This window comes from Lethenteron reissneri, chromosome 22, assembly GCF_015708825.2.
Source record: "Lethenteron reissneri isolate LAM-NWPU_2019-01 chromosome 22, ASM1570882v1, whole genome shotgun sequence".
NCBI lineage: Eukaryota > Metazoa > Chordata > Hyperoartia > Petromyzontiformes > Petromyzontidae > Lethenteron > Lethenteron reissneri.
This window is the reverse complement of record NC_083800.1, coordinates 8,462,547-8,481,098: the sequence shown is the minus strand read 5'-3', so window position 1 is coordinate 8,481,098 and position 18,552 is coordinate 8,462,547. Positions and strand designations below refer to the sequence as shown.

The window sequence follows — 18,552 nt, the reverse complement described above, 5'->3', positions numbered from 1 at the left end:
GCACACAGACTCGTTGTGCGTGACAATTTATTTTCGTGAAATTTTTTTCTTCAAAATTCTACACTTTTTAGGAATTTTTTTTTATATTTAATTACCAATTGCTTAATGGTGGCAGGCAATCATCTGACCCATAGGTGGAAGCCATCTCAAGCCAGAGGACGAGAGTTTCATTTTTATCACATTGGTATTTTAAATTAAATATGAAAAAAAAATTCCCCTAAAAAGTATAAAATTTTGGAAAAAATTTTTCACGAAAATAAATTGTCACGCACAACGAGTCTGTGTGCAAAATGTCAGCTCGATTGGATCACGGGAAGTGGGTTAAAAAACGACCGAAAGATTTGCACGGTCCTAAGCAAGCAAGTGAACTTAATATAAAGGATTTAAAAAATGCAGCCCCTGCAATGTCCTGCTGACCCGACTGATGGTGGAAGGGCCTCGATTAGAAGGAACCCGAGAGGGTATTTTGGTCTAATCTTCCACGCTCAACAGACGTCTTGGAAGAGGTCAGTGTGCCCACCACACTTTACCCCATCGCACGCGAGTTGCCAAATCGCTTGTGGCTGCAGACTGCTGGGTGGACAGGCCAGGTGGCTGGGGATGGAAGAAACTCACACCAATGTTTCAAATGCCGCGCCGGGTGATGGGGTCGAATCGGAGACCCTCTGGACTGCAAGGTCCACTGTGATAATATAACCAAGGCCGTAATTATAATATATATTGGGGGACACACATCCCCCCAATCATCAAATATGCTCAAAATGTCCCCCCCCCCAATATATTGCTATAAAACAATTATAATTGCGATGCTATGTCAATAAAAACAACAATTTGCTAAACCTTGGCCACAATATCTGGATTTGTCTTTATATAACAATGCATCGATTTCTGTTGATAAGATTGTGGTTATGGTTGTACTTTATATCTCTGGCATTACATACAATGAGACAAGAAAAGGTAAAAAAAGAAAAAAACAGCAATGTAATACAATACACTATTAGACATTATTGTAAAAAATAAATAAAAAGTCCATCCCATGTGTTAGTGAATTTTAAAAAATATTTTAGGCAGGAAATGGCAGGAAATTAGTTTTTAAATTTAGATTTTTTTTATGGGGGGGGGACCCAGACCCCCTGGAAAATTTGGTCCCCCACAATGTTGACTCCATGGCTACGGCCTTGAATATAACCAATACACCACGGAAACTCCATACGTTTTTCACTTGAAATGTAAAGTTTGTGGTGGATATGCAGGCAAAACCCGGTAAGCGTTTAAAAAAAATCCGCTTTCAATGTGGTTACCGGTGATGCAAATACATAACTCAAGTAAGAATGAATACAAGTCTTAATTACCTCGAACACTAATTTTACGTGCATTATTATTGATTATTATTGAGCGGTGGCACAGTGGTGTAACACACTGCGCCTTGAACCCGGCAGACTTCGAAAAGCGGCCACGGTTAAGATCAGTGGCGTATATTATCAGAGCATGTTTTTGTTTGAATGTTCGCCACAAGTACGTGTGGTTAATGTAAACATGATTCTTTGCAAGAGGGTTTCTGTTTGGTGTTTGTTGAACATCTTGGCACCTGTTTTACTGCCAGAAAGGGTCAAACCTCTTATTTAAATCCTTTATATTAAGTTCACTTGCTTGCTTGCGCGCTTACGACCGTGCAAATCTTTCGGTCGTTTTTTAACCAACTTCCCGTGATCCAATCGAGCTGACATTTTGCACACAGACTCGTTGTGCGTGACAATTTATTTTCTTGAATTTTTTTTTCCTAAATTTTCCACTTTTTAGGATTTTTTTTATATTTAATTTAAAATACCAATGTGATAAAAATGAAACTCTTACTTAAGAAAAACAGAAATGAATAATAAAAATAAAACCGATGCCACGCATATAAAGGATTTATAGTGAAAAACTTTGTTTTTACGGGTTTATTTTTTTTCACATTCATTCATTGGCATTTTCCTCGAACGTGCTGTCACAGCAGATTGCGTCACGGTGTGGTAAACGTCAAATCCCGGTAAGGTTTTTTTCATACGGGACTGGAGTGAGTGAATCCATTCCAGTGGATTCCGCTGTTAAAGACCACTCCGTTCCATGAACTCCAGTTCAGGTTTCCTCTCCAACCCAGACCTGGAAGTCCTGCTCAAAACATCTTCGCCACTTTCCGCGTATTCTCGAGGCGAGCTCAATAAAAATTAATCAACGAATGCGCGCACAAGACGCGTGACAGCGGTAATTAGCACGCACAATGCACAACAGTGAGCGAGTTCGTCTTTAAGCAGCACAGTTGACAAGTCGGAGCCACATTCACAGCTCGTTCTCGAGGGCCTCGTCACACCTCGAGACCTCCGGCCTCGCCTGGATTTCCGCGGGGTCTTAAGCGCTCGAGGCCTGGCCGAGGCGACCAAGCGAGCCCGGTTGGGTGGCTTACGGGGTTTGCTGCTGTTTGTGGCGCTGGCAACGATGAAAGCGGCGGCCTTGAGCTACGTTCTCGTGGGCGTCCAGCTGCTGCTGCTGGCGACGATGCTGCTCACGCAGGGCTTTGCTGTGGAGACGGTGAAGCCACCGAGCCTGGAGCCCGGGGCGGGCGCAGGAGCCGAGCTCGGGGCTGAGGACGCGGCCGAGAACAGCACCGACCCACCGCCGCCGCCGTCGTCGTCGGCTTCATCATCATCATCACCATCGTCGTTGTTAGGTGTGAAGCGATTTCAAGAGTTCTAGATTTGAAGCTTTCGTGACTGCAATGATTCATATTCTTAGGTTTTTTCGGTAAAGTCATCTACGTGACTTTACCGAAAAAACCTAAGAATACGATTTCAAGAGGTCAGAGTGCTGAGCTAGCACTCGCTGAGAACCCCGTGGTCGAATGCAGGTTTACAGCCGCCCTTGATTAAACCGGGTTGTGTAGTGAGTTGATGGTCTTAGCCTTGGTCAACATTGACCAGGCACAGAATTAAATGCGGTTCCGCACAAAATGTAGCCAAATCGCAAGTGTGCGGATTGAATATCTCGACGTGGTTCCACGTCAATTGAAGCTTTCTCGGGGGTAGCTCTGTGGTATCCGCTTCCGTGGGCTGTTCTCTAGCACGAAGGGCTTTGCTGCTGTGCTTGATATGCGGATGGATACTTTTTAAATCCTTTATATTAAGTTCGCGCGCTTGCGCGCTTAACCCACTTCCCTTGATCCAAACGAGCTGACATTTTGCACACAGGACTCGTTGTGCGTGACAATTTATTTTCGTGAAAAATGTTTTCCATAACTTTACACTTTTTAGGAATTATTTTTTATATTTATTTAACAATTGCTTAATGGTGGCAGGCAATCATCTGACCCATAGGTGGCAAGCCATCTCAAGCCAGAGGACGAGAGGACTCTAGCCGCCACACATATAAAGGATTTATAGTGAAAAACTTTGTTTTTACGGGTTAATTTTTTTACATCATAACATGACGCGGATGGCGCAATTGGGAAGAAGGGAAGGTCTGGAAAGACTGACCACACACATCCTTCCGTTCCACCCGGTGATTTGACACTTTGTTTTGCTCAGACACATCCTGTTGGTGTCTCATTTGTATAAACTATTATAGTTTGATTTGAACTGTCCGTACTGTTGATCTCCTTTGTCTCTATCGTTCTATCTTTAGTGTCTTCTACTGTCCTCGATTATACTGTTTGTCTTTCCTGTATTCTCTCCTGTTCTATCTCGTGTGTAGTCAGTCGAATTCTGTATCATTTGTACGCCTATCTCTTAGTACTTGTGTGTACTGTAAGTACTATCTGTCTTCATACCGCCTTGCCTGCCTCGTTCTGCACAGTCTTGCTCTATGTCATTTGTACTTCTCTATTTCGTTTCTACTGTGTCTCGCATGTACTGCCCATCTGGTTTGTACTTGTTTGTTCCAGCCGTTTGTTTAAAGTGAAAAATTGCATGAATGCAAATGCTCAATTCGCTTGCCCCCCCCCCAAATTGCAATCGTGTATCATAAGCATGAGGATTGTTGACCTTAATTGATGAACACTTCTCAGATGCCTGATCTGTATCATCCTGCTCAGTGGCTGAGGAGTCGGCTGAAGTCCAGGAGGACACGATGGGAGCCGAAGTCAAAGACTACGACATCTACGAGGCTGGAGAGACGAGCGGCGTCCAATACGACCCCACGTCGCCAAATGTTCTGTGCAGCTTCTTGTGAGCAACTCCCTCGGTTCCTCCTGGCTGTGGTTTATTGTTGTTCTCAAGTATGGCCTCTTGTTGACGCGTCTTTGGTACCCCCAGACAATGAGAATTCAGCTATCTGTGAGGAGGGCAAATGCTGCATGTTTGATGTGTTTTGGGCTCTCTTACAGGGCAGCAGTACAGATTCTCAGGCATTTCACAAGTGTGAGAATCAGTGCTCTCCAAACAGTGGAACATAGCTTCTCTCCACAGCCACCCACCCATGGCCTCTAACGTTCACCAGTCAACACAAACATTTGGCGTATAATATATTCCCTCCTCACAACTGCAGTAGATACATTCTCTGTTATGAATGTAGCTCATCTAGTGGCTGCTGCAGGGTCACATTAAACTAGGTAATGTAGTTTTAAGTATTTGAGCGGAAGAATACATTTTAGTTGCTTAATTGATGCATCTCTCCCTGATTTATTTTCGGTTTGTACAATGTGTTATTCTGCATAATGTCCTCCATTTTGTTAAATTTATTCGGAGCTTCACGATTCAGTTCTTGAAGAAGCTCAGATTTTGAAGAAGCTCCCAGCACATTGAGAAAAACGTCGGACGTTATACAGAACAACACTGGGTACAACCCTAAAACACATCAGAAAGCTACACAGCATAACCATGAAAACATACACATCGGTAACTGATGAATCGTTACATGCTTGATTAGACATTCTCTTGGAGTCTTCACCAAACTGCACTGATCAGCGTGGCAACGTTTTATTAAATAACCCCCTTAGGGCGGCCTGTAGGGGGCCCTCGTCCAGCAGGAGAATGACAAAAGGATTGTACATCATGCATGTATATGGAACTTGTTTTGCACCATTGTGCCCAGATATCCATGTTATGCATCACCCATTTCTCAGGTTCTTCATGCTCCCTCTCTGTCCCCTTATGCCAGCTAGCCAGCAAAACGTTTTAAATGCTATTGTATGATAGTATGATAGCCAAGGTGGAGGATGGGTGGGGGGGACGTGTCTTCATCACACTTGCCTGCATGCTAGCCACCCCAGTCAGGAAGCCAGCTAGCAAAAGTTTTTAAAAATAATATCGTATGATATTGTTCCTGTCACATTCAGGAATACTAAGGCTTTTCAGGCCAGCGCTGGAATTGTTGTATACCCAGACATGTTTTTTTTGATCGGTAATGACAGCATGGCATGAAACATATTCTTCCGTAAGTTACTGAACTTTAGATCTGTTATTATATATTGTGTAACTTTATTTGTGCAAACTTTGTCCCTATTATTGCAGGCCTGATGAGTTTGTGGAATGCGAAGAGCCAGTGGACCATAACAGCAATGAAACAGCCTTGCACGAACTTGGATACGGATGTTTAAAGGTGCTCATGAAGCCTATTGAAATGCAATTCCTGATACTTGATTTCGCTGCTGTAATGGAAATCTCACAAGCATAAACCTCAAACGTGCATGATCCTTGAACATTATTCTCAGTTACATTCCCATGAATATTGGTTCAGACCTTTGTTGAAAGCAGTTGACACTGTTATAAACAAACCTAGGACATGAACAAAAGCAGCAATATATTGAAAGTGGAAAATGCTGCAAAAATTTTGCTTTTGTAAATTTCTTAACCATTCATGTTGCTTGTTACTTTGAACTGAGAACATTTTCGTAGTTTTATTTCGTTACAGCTATTAACAGGAATTTCAAAAAATCTGAAATTAATTTTCTGCATGCATATTGCCAAACTCTTGTGGCTTTCAAATATATGATAAAAACTATTGACTATGGAAATGCCTTTATCCAGAAGTAGATTGACAAAGTATTGTAAATTATGTTTTTGTATTGGTGACTGTCCCATACCTGTCAACCCTGAAGTTTTACCCGTATTCTTGTACAGATACATTTATTATTTTGGTCCATATGGCATACAGCCGTTTCAATACGAGCAAAAATATATATATTTTGTCTTTCTGTTCCTCCCTTGTGATGGGACTTTGTAGGATGAACGTTGAGATTTATAAGGGAACGGGGTGACCAATAAAGTCTTAATTGTCTGTAATAAGGTAGGCACTGATTAGGGGTTGACAGGTATACTGTCCTATGTGCATTGTGTTGTACAGTGCAATGGACATTAACCTCAAATTACATATGTCACCTTTTCTGCAACATGGTTTTATTAGAAAGTTATTGGTTGTAAAGATAGCCATTGGCAGTTTTGATGGGTTGAATAATGCGTCTTTGTGCCACTTCCTCGCATCCCTCTTCACTCCCATTCCTAGTTTGGGGGCCATGCTTACAAGGATGTGAATCACACTAAAGTAGTCTGCACGGCTCTCCCTAAGATTGAGTGCGTTGGCAAAAGGACTTTTCTTCGGGGACACGTGCCCTGCATCAAGTAAGTGATAAGTATCACATCAATAATATCAACTTCAAATGTGCAGTGTATTGCTTTTATGTCATCCGCATACAGGAAGTGTGCTGAAGTGTTTTACTTGTATCATAAAGAAATTCCGATATTTTTGAACTGCCAATAAGTCCCATTGATAGCAATTGACGGTATCAATGAGTTTCAGAGAAAATTCTATACATCTATTGTACAGTTTTTTAAACTAGTTTTTGATCATCAGTTTATGGGCCTTCCAGGATGATATTTTTCAGCAGCATTTTTGTTAAGCAGGAAAACTAGTCTTAGCAGCAGAGTCGGTTACGTTAAACTTCTGCTGGGTTGACCGATAATATCAGAGGCAAGAGCGAGAATATTTATTTGATAAACATCTTACTATTAAGGAAAATATGTAAGTTTTAATATATAGGCAAAGAATACAATTGTGATATATAATTTGCAACATGGTGATGTAGAACAGTTTCACAATGGTTTTGAATAAAAAATAATTGAATTCAGAGTACATTCAATGCCCATTGGGAAAATGTGTGGATAAGAGCTTTCATTCTATTTGTGAATATAACAAACTTTGACAGGGAATGTTGGAGCAGCTGCAACATTCCTTTGCGGTCATCAACACTGATGTTGAAGATACACAAACAAAAAATAAACGAGCAGTAGATGTGGATTGTTGTTCAAATCTAACATTGAAATTTCTGCTCGTTTTGGCATGTGTAAACATGTTTTTGCTTTGTCTGCTGCAGGTACAATGGGCACTACTTTGTCACCACGCTACTTTACTCGTTTTTCCTGGGCTGCTTTGGGGTGGACCGCTTCTGCCTGGGCCACACGGGCACGGCGGTTGGCAAGCTGCTGACTCTTGGCGGGCTTGGCATTTGGTGGTTTGTGGACCTGATCCTGCTCATCACAGGAGGTCTCATGCCTAGCGATGGCAGCAACTGGTGCACCTTCTATTGAGCCGTGTAGGCTGAAAGGAACTTGTGGCAGCGGACCCAGATTCTGCTAACCTGCAAATTTTGCTGCATCTGGAATGACAAACTTTCCCGCACCTCCGTTGGCTACGTGTGGCGCGAAAGAAGTTCTACATGCATACATATAAACTTCTAGAAAGACGAACACTTGTAGCTGGCCTGACTTCAACAGAATGACTTAACTTTGTGCAATCAGTAGAGATGTTTGTTCTTTTGTTTGCATTTATTTGGCACCGGGTTTGCACATGCACAGGTTTGTATAGTAAACTGTAAATGAGCCTGCTTAAGCAATGCTGTTATTTTTTTGTAAAACAATTTCTTATTTTCTAGGAAGAGAAGTCATTTGAATTGTCAAAAGGAAATGACCATTATAAATGCCTTGCTGCCGTGTGGTCAAGTCATAGTTTTCAAATCTTGATATATACAGTAAACATGCTCTTTTAAATGCATGGCATCATGTTCGTTAAAAGTTTTTTTTTTACTTTTGCATGTCTTTTGATTTTCACACAATGCAGTCCCAAAGTGGGAACTGTTTAAACAAAACAATTATTGGGCCTTTGGTCCAATGGGTTAATGTATATTTATGATAATTTCCGAAGAAGTGCACAGATGGTCCTAATTTTTACACGCTCAAATTTGTGACGGTTAAGTAATTTAACATATTTGTTTGTGTCATGTTACAGGTTGTGTTCTTTTTTAAGTTGAGTGAATAAATGTTTAAGTTTCTGGAAATACGAATTACAGCAATTTTTATGACTCCAATCTTTCCTGAAACAAGTCTGATTGACGGCAGCGAGGAGATCGGTTCTCATTAGTCAGAAATATCCCCGCCATCACTGGAGACTTAAGTAAGCGCTTAGGCAATCGAGGGGGGAGGATAAGGCTATGGGATGCACAGTTATGTATACAGAACAATTTCCACAGTGTAACTTTTATACCTGTTGGCTTTTAAGAATATGTGTGGATTAGAGCTTTCATTCTATTTGTAAATATAACACTTTTTATTTGATACATGTAAAACTTGTAGGCCATTTATTAGTGTACTTTTGCATGAAGACCTTCCGACACCATTTCAGTCTTGTGGGTTATTTGGACACTTTCACCAGGATGATCAGTGTGGGCTGGTGAAGGGGTGGTAATTAACTGGTTAAGATATCAGCCGACATTGATGCTAGCCATGGGGTGGAATCCGACTCGGGTGCCTGGTTTATAAAACGGTGATATAACCATTATGTCACTACTTCACGATGGATACATGGCTAACAGGCAGAATTTATCTCCTGCAGTGAGTACGTTTGGGATGATGTGGAAGAGTGAAGTGGTGTAGTGTAATGTGCTAACCTTGTGGCAGTATTGGCAGAATGTTAATGTTGGCAGAAAAAAAGAAACATCCTTACCAGCAGCCATTGCCTATACACTGCTGGATACTTTCCCTTCGCCATCGACATCTCAAAGTTCTGCGGTGCCACAATCCTCATTCGTGAAACATTAAGGAACATTTTCCCTTGTAGTAATCCTGCATAATGCACGGGCATAATATGACTTTGAAAACCCCCCGCCCACCTACGCATTTCACAAGTAGTACTAATCACATACCTGCATTTCCCATAAATATGCAAAATTCCTCTTGATATGCAAATTATTTTGTCAAGGCGCCCTCCCCCCCTTCCAACCCAGCTTAAATATACGCTCCAAGCGTGGTGGTGTTTCATTCAGACGCTGTCTCCGCCGCCAGACCTGGTCTTCACATGAGGACGGCTGCTTGCGTTGTGGCCGAAACGTCGTAAGAATAATTTTATTATGTTTTATTTTTTATTATTTTATTACTTCCCTTCTACGTGACTTTACCGAACGAACCAAGAAGATGAACATTTTCCCTCTTAGTCATCGCTGTTTATTCATTTATCGGCGCGTTCCCTTCTTTGGCTGTGCTTCAACGACCAGTCTCATCCACGAGCAGAGCAAACGACCCCGCACGGCAGGTGACCACGTCCAGTCAGGGGAAACCTCGCACAGCAGGCCAATGCGCACAATGGGCACCTGCACGGCGTGGGCGACTGCAAGCTGGCAGTTGTGCCAGTGAACACGTGAACCTGTCACCTGCATTCCGCAGAGCATGTGCGGCACAAATGTAGCCCCTGAATGCACTGCAGAATGTCTAATGACTCCTCCCCCACCCCCGCATTTTGTCTTGCAGCCCTCATACTTTGCATCATTATCACGATCATTAAAACAAATTTTTGTATCATATATGATCACCTGAGGGGGGGAAGGAGTCGTCACTGCATTGGCAGCATGCATTTTCATCATCAATTGTGAATTTGTGAGTATGAAAATGTAAACGCTAATCTTCCTATTATCTGTTGTTTTTTTAATAGATAAAAGCTCTGAGACCATTCATCATATGTGCACCCGCCCCCAGTGAAATGGATAATGATGCCGACTACGTTTTCATATTGGCCAATTTCTAAAAGTCGGTGTGGTGAAGTATGGTCAAACCCCGAGCGTAGGGAGGCCTGCACAGATCACTCGCAACACTGCAAATGTGAGGCCGTTATGTACCTACATAGGCAATACAGCACATTTTACTGGTAGGAACCTCCTGGTTACACCAGCCCACAGGGGATTATTGTGTCCGTCGTGCAGGGAGGGGCTGGGTGGGGAGGGAGGGGCTGGGTGGGGAGGGTGGGGCTGGGTGGGGAGGGTGGGGCTGGGTGGGGCTGGGTGGGGAGGGGCTGGGTGGGGAGGGTGGGGCTGGGTGGGAAGGGGCTGGTCACCCCGTGATGCCCTTATAAAACGAAACGTTTAACCTACTCACGCCGGCTTGTGCCCGCCCTCACAGTCGGGCATATTTGCGGAATACACCACGCCGCTGTTGACCCTGGCCATTGACTGAGCAACCCAACGTTCCTACCAGCTCCCTCCGCAGGAATGTGTTCTCAGCGAGATCCACCAGCCCCATACTATGGGTCAGTGCTGGAATGGTCCTGGACAACCACAAAATCGTGTGAGAAGCGTAGCGGCAGCTTGTGGTATTGTAGCTGTACTGCGGGATCGCCAGTGTCTGTGCGTTTGATGTTTGCTCCGGTCCAGTCTGCTCTGAAGTTTACTCTGCCAGTTTTCTGTCGGCTTTGCACTGACAAATGAGGCGCTGTCCACTTTTTGCCTGTTGTGGCGGGGCTTGGGATATGAAGGATTCACTCTCATTGAAAGACTTTGTCGGTGCGAAAGCTCCACTCACTTTGTATAGCCACCATAATCCCTCCCTTTAGCCTGCTGATGGTAGTGCCGGTGTCCTACTGCCGACAGGCTCACTTCCACATGGAGGGTAGTTAGGGTGTCAACGTTCAGCCAATACATTGACGTACTTACAATACAATTTTGACTCGTATAGCGTCAAAATGCCATTACATTTCATGACGATGCACAGAACAATCGGACATGGACAACCAGGGGAAAGGAGTCATTTATTATGTATAGTAAAGCAAGTCCGTCACAAGCAGAGGAAAATGATCAAGGTCTTGAGCCTGGACTTCAGGGATAGCGAGTCGATGGTACGCATGGCCGGGGGAAGAGAGTTTCTCGCTATGGGGGGCGTCAGATATATAAACAAGTACATAATATTCTTAGGTTTTTTTCGGTAAAGTCACGTAGGTGAAAAATTAAAATTAATAAAAGTAAAATAAAAATAAAATAAAAATCACGACGTTTCTTTTTATTATACTTTTATGATTTTGAATTTAAATGTTTCACCTACGTGACTTTACCGAAAAAAACCTAAGAATATGATTCCTTGCAGTCACGAAAGCTTCAAATCTAGAAGTACATAATATACATACGCACACAATATACAAACGAACACATGCAGACTACTCCCACATTGTATACTTGCCCACTTTTGGTCTCGATACACAAAGACACATACATTGTGTACATTTCACATGTTCAATATACAGCACTGTATTTCATATCGCGCACAGCTCCACGATCATTGATCTACAACTCTGATTCACATGGCTCAATCCGAACCTCAGTGTCATCCTCCTCCACCCAAGCTTCGAAAATGCAAATTTTCATTTCTCCAGAATCTGGTTGATCCTTCGGATCTTACTACGTGCGTAGGTTTTCGCGTTTATGCGACATTGCACTCCGATGTGTTTTAGGGTTGGACTGCGACTGAGGCATTATGTCTGAAGTTTCGCTCCATGTGCTGGGAGCCATTGAGTTCCGAATGAAGCAAGGTGGAGCATAACGTCGGACATCATGCCAAGCAACACGTGGTACAACTAGGGTGGCCACCTGTCTGGGTTTGACCGGGTTTGACCCGGACAGTTCAAGAATTGGCATCTGTGCTTGGGTGGCAAGAATTGATTTGTGCTGAGATCTGGTGGTATTGTGTTCAACTTTATTACGATTTACTGCACAATTTTGATGGAGAAATATGTCCAGGTTTACTCTGTGGAAAAAGTGACAACGGCAACCAGAGGCTACAAGCCAAAAACACATCAGAGAGCTATCCTTTGGGCCCAATAGGAAATGGAGCTCTATACATAACTGTCCTTCTCGTCCCTTATTGTGTCTTGGTCCTGTGCCAAGCTGTAGCGACCATGGAGAAATATAATGCTGATGATAACACAATATCCTTGTACGTGTCAATCCACTGCTGGATGAGGGCCTCCCACGCTTCACCGAGCTGGTCAGTCGGTGCGAGTCGGTCAATGTGGGTAACAGAGAGGTGGGAGTGTAGATGTACTGTAGTACAACTGGCTTTTGTTGCATTGGTTCCTGTGATCCACAATGTAGCCCCACAGTCCAATGCCAACCTGTTTGTGCGTTGTGATCACCCAACAAAGCACTATCCAGGTTAGGCCCTGCTGAGATCTGATGGGATTGGCGGTATTCTGGGTGATTTGGTCATAGGCAAATTCCCCACATTCCAGGATGCTGCGCTCTAGACTTGAACTTCAGACATCGCCTGTTCGATGCTATCTCCCGGTGCGGCAGTTGCAACAATTGACACGTTTCTTAAAATCCCACGCCTCTGTCAACCCAGCAGTCTATACTAGGGCACGCCACAGTGCGTCGATTGGCATGTTGTGGATGACGAGGGAAAGAGTGGGTACTCCCACCTCTTGCAAGACATCTGGCTCGTGTGGAAGAGTAGGCCAAATTCCCTCGGGAGAGGCTCTCTTGAGCTCCCTCTAGTGGAGGCCCTTCTGCCAGCAGTGGCGTGAGCGAGATATTGCAGGACTGTGCCTTTACCTTTTTACAATCTCCTAATTATAGCTGAAATATCTAGTTTTTATTAATGAAATGCTGGTATACCCCAACTTGTATTTTTTTTTTACTTCGTAGCTGTAACCTGTAAATAGAACAGAGTTGGGTAAAGCTTTACTGCTCTCAAGACTTGTATACGCATATAGTGTATACATTTTATTCTTAATTTAGTTACACATGTATTAAATACTTATATTGGACACTGAAGTCCCTCAACAACAATGATAATGGTTTAAGTATTTCATGACTTCCTTATGAGCAAAGGTTTAATATATTTCCTGATTTATAAATGAAACGACAGATTGCATAAAATCCAGGAAACAATTATGAAAACAATGACATTTTAATTCATGACATTTGTTTTCATGAAGTTGTGAGGCATTTAAGTGGCATATTCAATCACCACAGCAAAATAAAGATCTTTTTTTTATTTAAACGCACCAAAATAACGTGCCCACAATCATACCATTGTTAACCTTAACTTCAAGTAAACTGTAAATAATATCAATACAGTAACGTTACTTATGGCAAAGCATTCCTCGTAAAACTGAGGAGCTCATAGCACCAGATTGCTAAACTTGTAAGAAAAGACAGATATAAATGCGTACAATATGAGAGAATAAGAGGTTTGGAAGGTTTTTTTTTCTTTGCTGTATACATCTAAGAGTCAAAAGAGAAGGGTAAGGAAGTGATGGAATTAACCGCAGCCTACTGTATGGAGGCACGCTAAGTATGTAGTTCGGGCATGTGAAGGGAGGACGATCAGGGCCTATACAAATGCAGAGAAGCACAACAGCAGCCATCAAGAGCACCTTCAATGAGACTGGAGTGCAACCAATCAAGAGACACTTAAAAACTCACCTCTACAATCATGCTTTTGAGCGACTCTGAGCTTGGCTCCGCGCCTCTGAGTTGCGGCCACTACGTCTGCAAATTTGCGCGCGTTATAAATTGAACTATTATTATTATCAAAATCAATATCATAAAGTGCCCTGTGAAACTTTGTGCAGCCAAGACGAATGTCAAATTTGGTTTCCTTTCTTCCCAGAATAATTGGCAGCCTTTTGCCTGCTGGATGAAGGCCTCCCCGTACCGTTGGGTATTGTTTGACCATACTTCACCACGCTGGTCAGTGGGTGTTGAATACCCCAGATGAAAAATACTATCCGAGATGATTTGTCTGTAGAGATTGCTTTTAAATCTAATCTCTAAGTTATGAAAAGTTAGAGTTTATGGAGCTTTTTTTATTAAGTGCTTCTGTGTATTTTTATTGGTTCTGATGCTGTGATTTGATTGTATTAACCTTTTTTAGATGTTGCACAGCGAAGATAACTTTGAATACTGTATATATTAATTAAACACTATTTTTATTTTACCAGGTAAGGCCCACTTAGCTATATAGTTATTTTTTTCAAAAGCGACCTGGCTACAATCGTAGCTCAACCAAGTGGCTTATCACGTGGAAATTTATAGCAGCCAAATACTATAAACACGTTTCTAAATGTGGAGGGGAAAACCAGCGGAGACGGAGAAAAATCCACGCAAACACGGGGAGAGAATATGCAAGCTCCAAATATACGACAGTCGTCAGGGTCGGGATCGAACCCGCGACCTGCTGTATACCAGGCGAGGTCGTTGACATCTCACCACCGTGGCGAGATTTCCTCAAGTACTACCTGCATACATTAAACTATACACAGCAATTACCATGATCGCTGGCCCGATTTAAAATAGAGCGGTCGTCATATGATGTCTAAATAGGAAACAACAATCCAAACTGGTGATGGAAAGTAAACCAAGGCCCCTTTGTCCTTCCCCGTGCTCTCCGAGTCTATCAGCAGAGGTATCCCAGCTGCATGTCTTTGATTCAATGGAATGCAGCATTAGATTTAATTTACTTTATTTTCGAGCAGCATATGCCAAAGTACGTTTTATAACAACGTAGTGAAATAAAAAAAAAAGCTCTGCCGTTATTGCAGTAACCTTGGTGCCACCATGTTGTAAGGAAACAACATTCAAATGTGTCTCTTCTCTCCCCTTCCTGCCACCTCCATATGCAGTCCTAATGGAAAGTGCCAGCTCGAAGCTGGTGGCATAAACTATGGATAAACTTGAACTGACGTGCGGGCACCGTAGTGTTAAGACATGTCACCAGAGGGTAAAGAAGAGCCTTCATTTGAAAAGTACGTCCGTACATGGGACAATGATGTGAAGGCTCTGAGTTAGGGGGGGGGGGGGATTGTTGCGTGGCTTAAAGACCACGAATCTGTTGACGGTGGTGGAGTGGCGTTATGAGATGAGGTTGTTTTCTCCCGGATACAGGTCAAACAGCTTCTCCACTTCCGCACTGAAGGCATCGCCTGGAGGCACACAAAAGCAGTCCGGAAAAAAATGGTAAGATTCCGCAAAAATGTTGTTCTTGTGGAATCGTTTATGGGTACAGTATATTTCCTGAAAATTATAACTAGATTATAAACTTTGACCGATTCTTAATAGTGTCTCTAGGAATTTTTTTTAATTATTTGTAACTATTTTTATGTTAGTAGGTTAGGCCCACTGAGCTATTCAGCTTTTTTTTCCAGAAGCGACTTGGCCATAAATGATAGCTCAACGAAGTGGCTTATCACGTGCACATGTATAGCAGCCAAATACTCTAAACGCATGTTTATGCACATTAACCGACGTTTTTTTAACCTACACTGATATGTTTTTGCACGCATTGGCCAACGGCTAATTGAATGATTGATAGATTTCCATACACAATTCTCATCAAGTCTGATGACAATACTCGTGAAGTGTACGCAGGGTCAACTAAAGCCTGTTTTTGGCCAACCTTTAACTGAGTGAGAGGTCAGTCAGTTCCTTTCAATGACATGGGAACCTAGGAAATTCAGCGGAGGCATTGAAGACTTCCATTCAGCTTCCCCAGAGGCTGTCATTTAGCTGTCAGACCTGGATTTATGAGTTGCTACACGCAAGAAGACGAAGAATGAGAGAGGTGATGAAACATGATAAAATAATTCTCACGACGTTTCGGCCACAACGCAAGCAGCCGTCCTCAGGTGAAGAACAACAGACTTGTTCTTCACCTGAGGACTTGTTCTTCACCTGAGGACGGCTGCTTGCGTTGTGGCCGAAACGTCGTGAGAATTATTTTATTATGTTTTATTTTTATTATTTTATTTTTTCCCTTCTACGTGACTTTACCGAAAGAACCTAGAAGATGAATCCCTGCAGTCACGAAAGCTTTAAATCGAAATTTAAGTCGTACCATTGTGACAGTTGTACATCCACACGCGGTGTCCGTCGTATTTGCAGTTGCACTTCATGGCGTTGTTGGTGAAGTCAGTTTCCGAGACCTCGTAGTTGGGGTTTATGACAACCTGGAATTGTGTACAAAGCAGAGCGCCTTTACTTCACCGAATTATTAATGCCACTTGTCATCCCCAAAGGAGCTAATTTTTCGTTTGTGAACAAAACACATTTTTGATCGCACTCAATTATTATTGCTACTTTGAACCAATTATAATGATCGAATGGCTATATTTTGATCATAGGTAAGGGGAACAGGATGCTGTGTGAGCTCAGTTTGAATGTTAATTCCATTGACTCATACTCCTTAAATTTCTATTAAACATAGTTCAGGTTTAAGTCATGCACAGGTACACCGACAAAGGAACCAGATGCTTATTGAAATGCAATGTTTACATTATTTCATGAGCATCTTTGCCTCCTGTTTTCGCTAAAAAGCTTTTTGGACAATTTTAATACGTTTATAATAAAACACTTAAATAGTGCCTGGAATGTGAAATATCAACCTTGCTATATAGTTACTGTGATTTGTATTATAGTGGAATCTACACGTACAGCCCTTTTGCCAATCCACTGCTGGATGAGCGCTCCCCATGCAGTATGAATCATGTGGATAATTGACCGTACAGTACTTCCCCACAATTAATGTAATGGAATAAATTAATATATATTTAATGTCAAATATTATTTGGTTATAATGTATCAATTCAATATCATTATCACACAATATGATGTTTTCTCCCAGAATCTAACGAAACAATTTCATTATTTTATGACACACATGCTAGACTGTATTTAATACATTATACAGCTGATGCTTTGCTTTGTATTGTCATAAAATCAAATCTGGACAAATATGGCCAGTTCTTTGAATGAGACTAACAATAAATTAACAAAGATTCAGGTGCTTTGGAGATGGAATTAGTGCATCATGTATATTTTATCACGTGGGACTCCAAACTGCAGGTTCGTGAATTGTTGAAAACAAAGCAAGAGACGTCTGCCGGTGGCTCAAAAGTTTGGTGGGGCAGTATTCTGGGTGAGTCTCATGCAAATGCAGTAAATCCTTGGATTGCGAGCATAATTCGTTCTGGAAACGTGTTTGTAATCCAAAGCACTCGTATATCAGTTGTGATCACGTGACGCTCGGCAGACAAAGCGTATGCACGTACTACTCGTATTGCAAGACCTCGCTCGTTTATCAAATTCATATTTATTTTAAAAAATTGCTCGTCTTGCAAAACACTCGCAGACCAAGTTACTCGCAATCCAAGGTTTTACTGTACATATTATTATTATTATCATGATAAATGTTCAGTTTGTGTTGTTGGTTCATTACGTGGCAGCGACACTGACCTGGAAGATGTAGTCTCCGGGTGCCACATCCGTCACGTCGACCCACTGGCAGTCGATGTCATGGCGGTAGATGTCTTGGCAGCCGACTGCAATTCCCTGGTCTCCAAAGTTCGCACACTCGTAGCGCTTCTGCACACCTGCACGGAGCCACAATTCAAATTATAAACGAAACATTTTTTTATTTTATTTTATCAGCTAAGGCCCACTGAGCTATATAACTTTTTTTTCAGAAGCGACTTGGCCACAAATGAGAGCTCAGATAAGTGGCTTATCACGTGGAAATTTATAGCAGAAAAATTATATTCTAAACGCATGTTTTTAAATGTGAACACTGGAGGACCCAGATAAAAATCTACACAGCAACGAGGAGAACATGCAAACTTTAAAAATACAGCCGTCAGGGTCAGGGATCGAACCCAGGACCTCCTGCATACCAGGCGAGACGGTTAACATCTCGCCACCGTGGCCACTGGTAGTTAACTGTTCGTGTAAAGCCCTTAACACTTTTTTACCTCAATGAAACGGACATTGCAGTCTCTTGCAAGAAAGTCCTCTTGGGGCCACTTAGCCAGAGAACAAGCATCCTCGGTTTTCGTGTTTAATTAGTTGACTAAAACTAACAGTTTGTGTCCAGATTTATTTTTGTTATGCCAGTTTGCGGAATACACATTGTAAATGGGTATCCAACATTACGCAGGCCCTGCCTCGCGTACAGAGTTTAGCCAGCAGAGGGCACAGCGGATAAACAGATTAGCGAGTTGAGTTTGGACTGGGAATTATATATCTACAAATTTTGGGCAAATATACAACAATTATTCCATTAGTTTCAGCACACAAAAAATAATGTATGCGTGTCAAAAATATTAAACAGTGAAGGAAAGTAAAAAAACTGTTGCCCTTATTTTTTCAGGCAAAATATAAAAAAGTTATATAATGAACCTACGCAAGTTTTGTAGTTTTTAAAAAATAAATATGCAAATATTAACATTATTTGACACAGACAAGTTCTAAAGAGAAAAATATATGGCCAAACATCC

The 18,552-nt window shown here is 42.1% G+C and overlaps 2 protein-coding genes across 2 annotated transcripts in view; one reads left to right on the top strand and one right to left on the bottom strand.

Annotated features, from left to right (window-relative positions):
* Window positions 1-2,141: 2,141 nt before the first annotated feature.
* TM2D2 (TM2 domain containing 2) lies at window positions 2,142-8,296 on the top strand. The gene is made up of 5 exons (XM_061556513.1): window positions 2,142-2,707; window positions 4,067-4,199; window positions 5,484-5,571; window positions 6,475-6,590; window positions 7,343-8,296. The coding sequence occupies exons 1-5, from the start codon at window positions 2,476-2,478 to the stop codon at window positions 7,554-7,556; spliced, it is 783 nt and encodes a 260-aa protein (XP_061412497.1). The 5' UTR covers window positions 2,142-2,475; the 3' UTR covers window positions 7,557-8,296.
* A 2,716-nt stretch (window positions 8,297-11,012) lies between these two features.
* LOXL4 (lysyl oxidase like 4) overlaps window positions 11,013-18,552 on the bottom strand; it is a 76,178-nt gene continuing 68,638 nt past the window's right edge. The window contains 3 exon segments of the mRNA XM_061556512.1: window positions 11,013-15,207; window positions 16,119-16,230; window positions 17,516-17,652. Of these exon segments, the coding sequence (XP_061412496.1) occupies window positions 15,137-15,207; window positions 16,119-16,230; window positions 17,516-17,652 (320 nt within the window). The 3' untranslated portion in view covers window positions 11,013-15,136.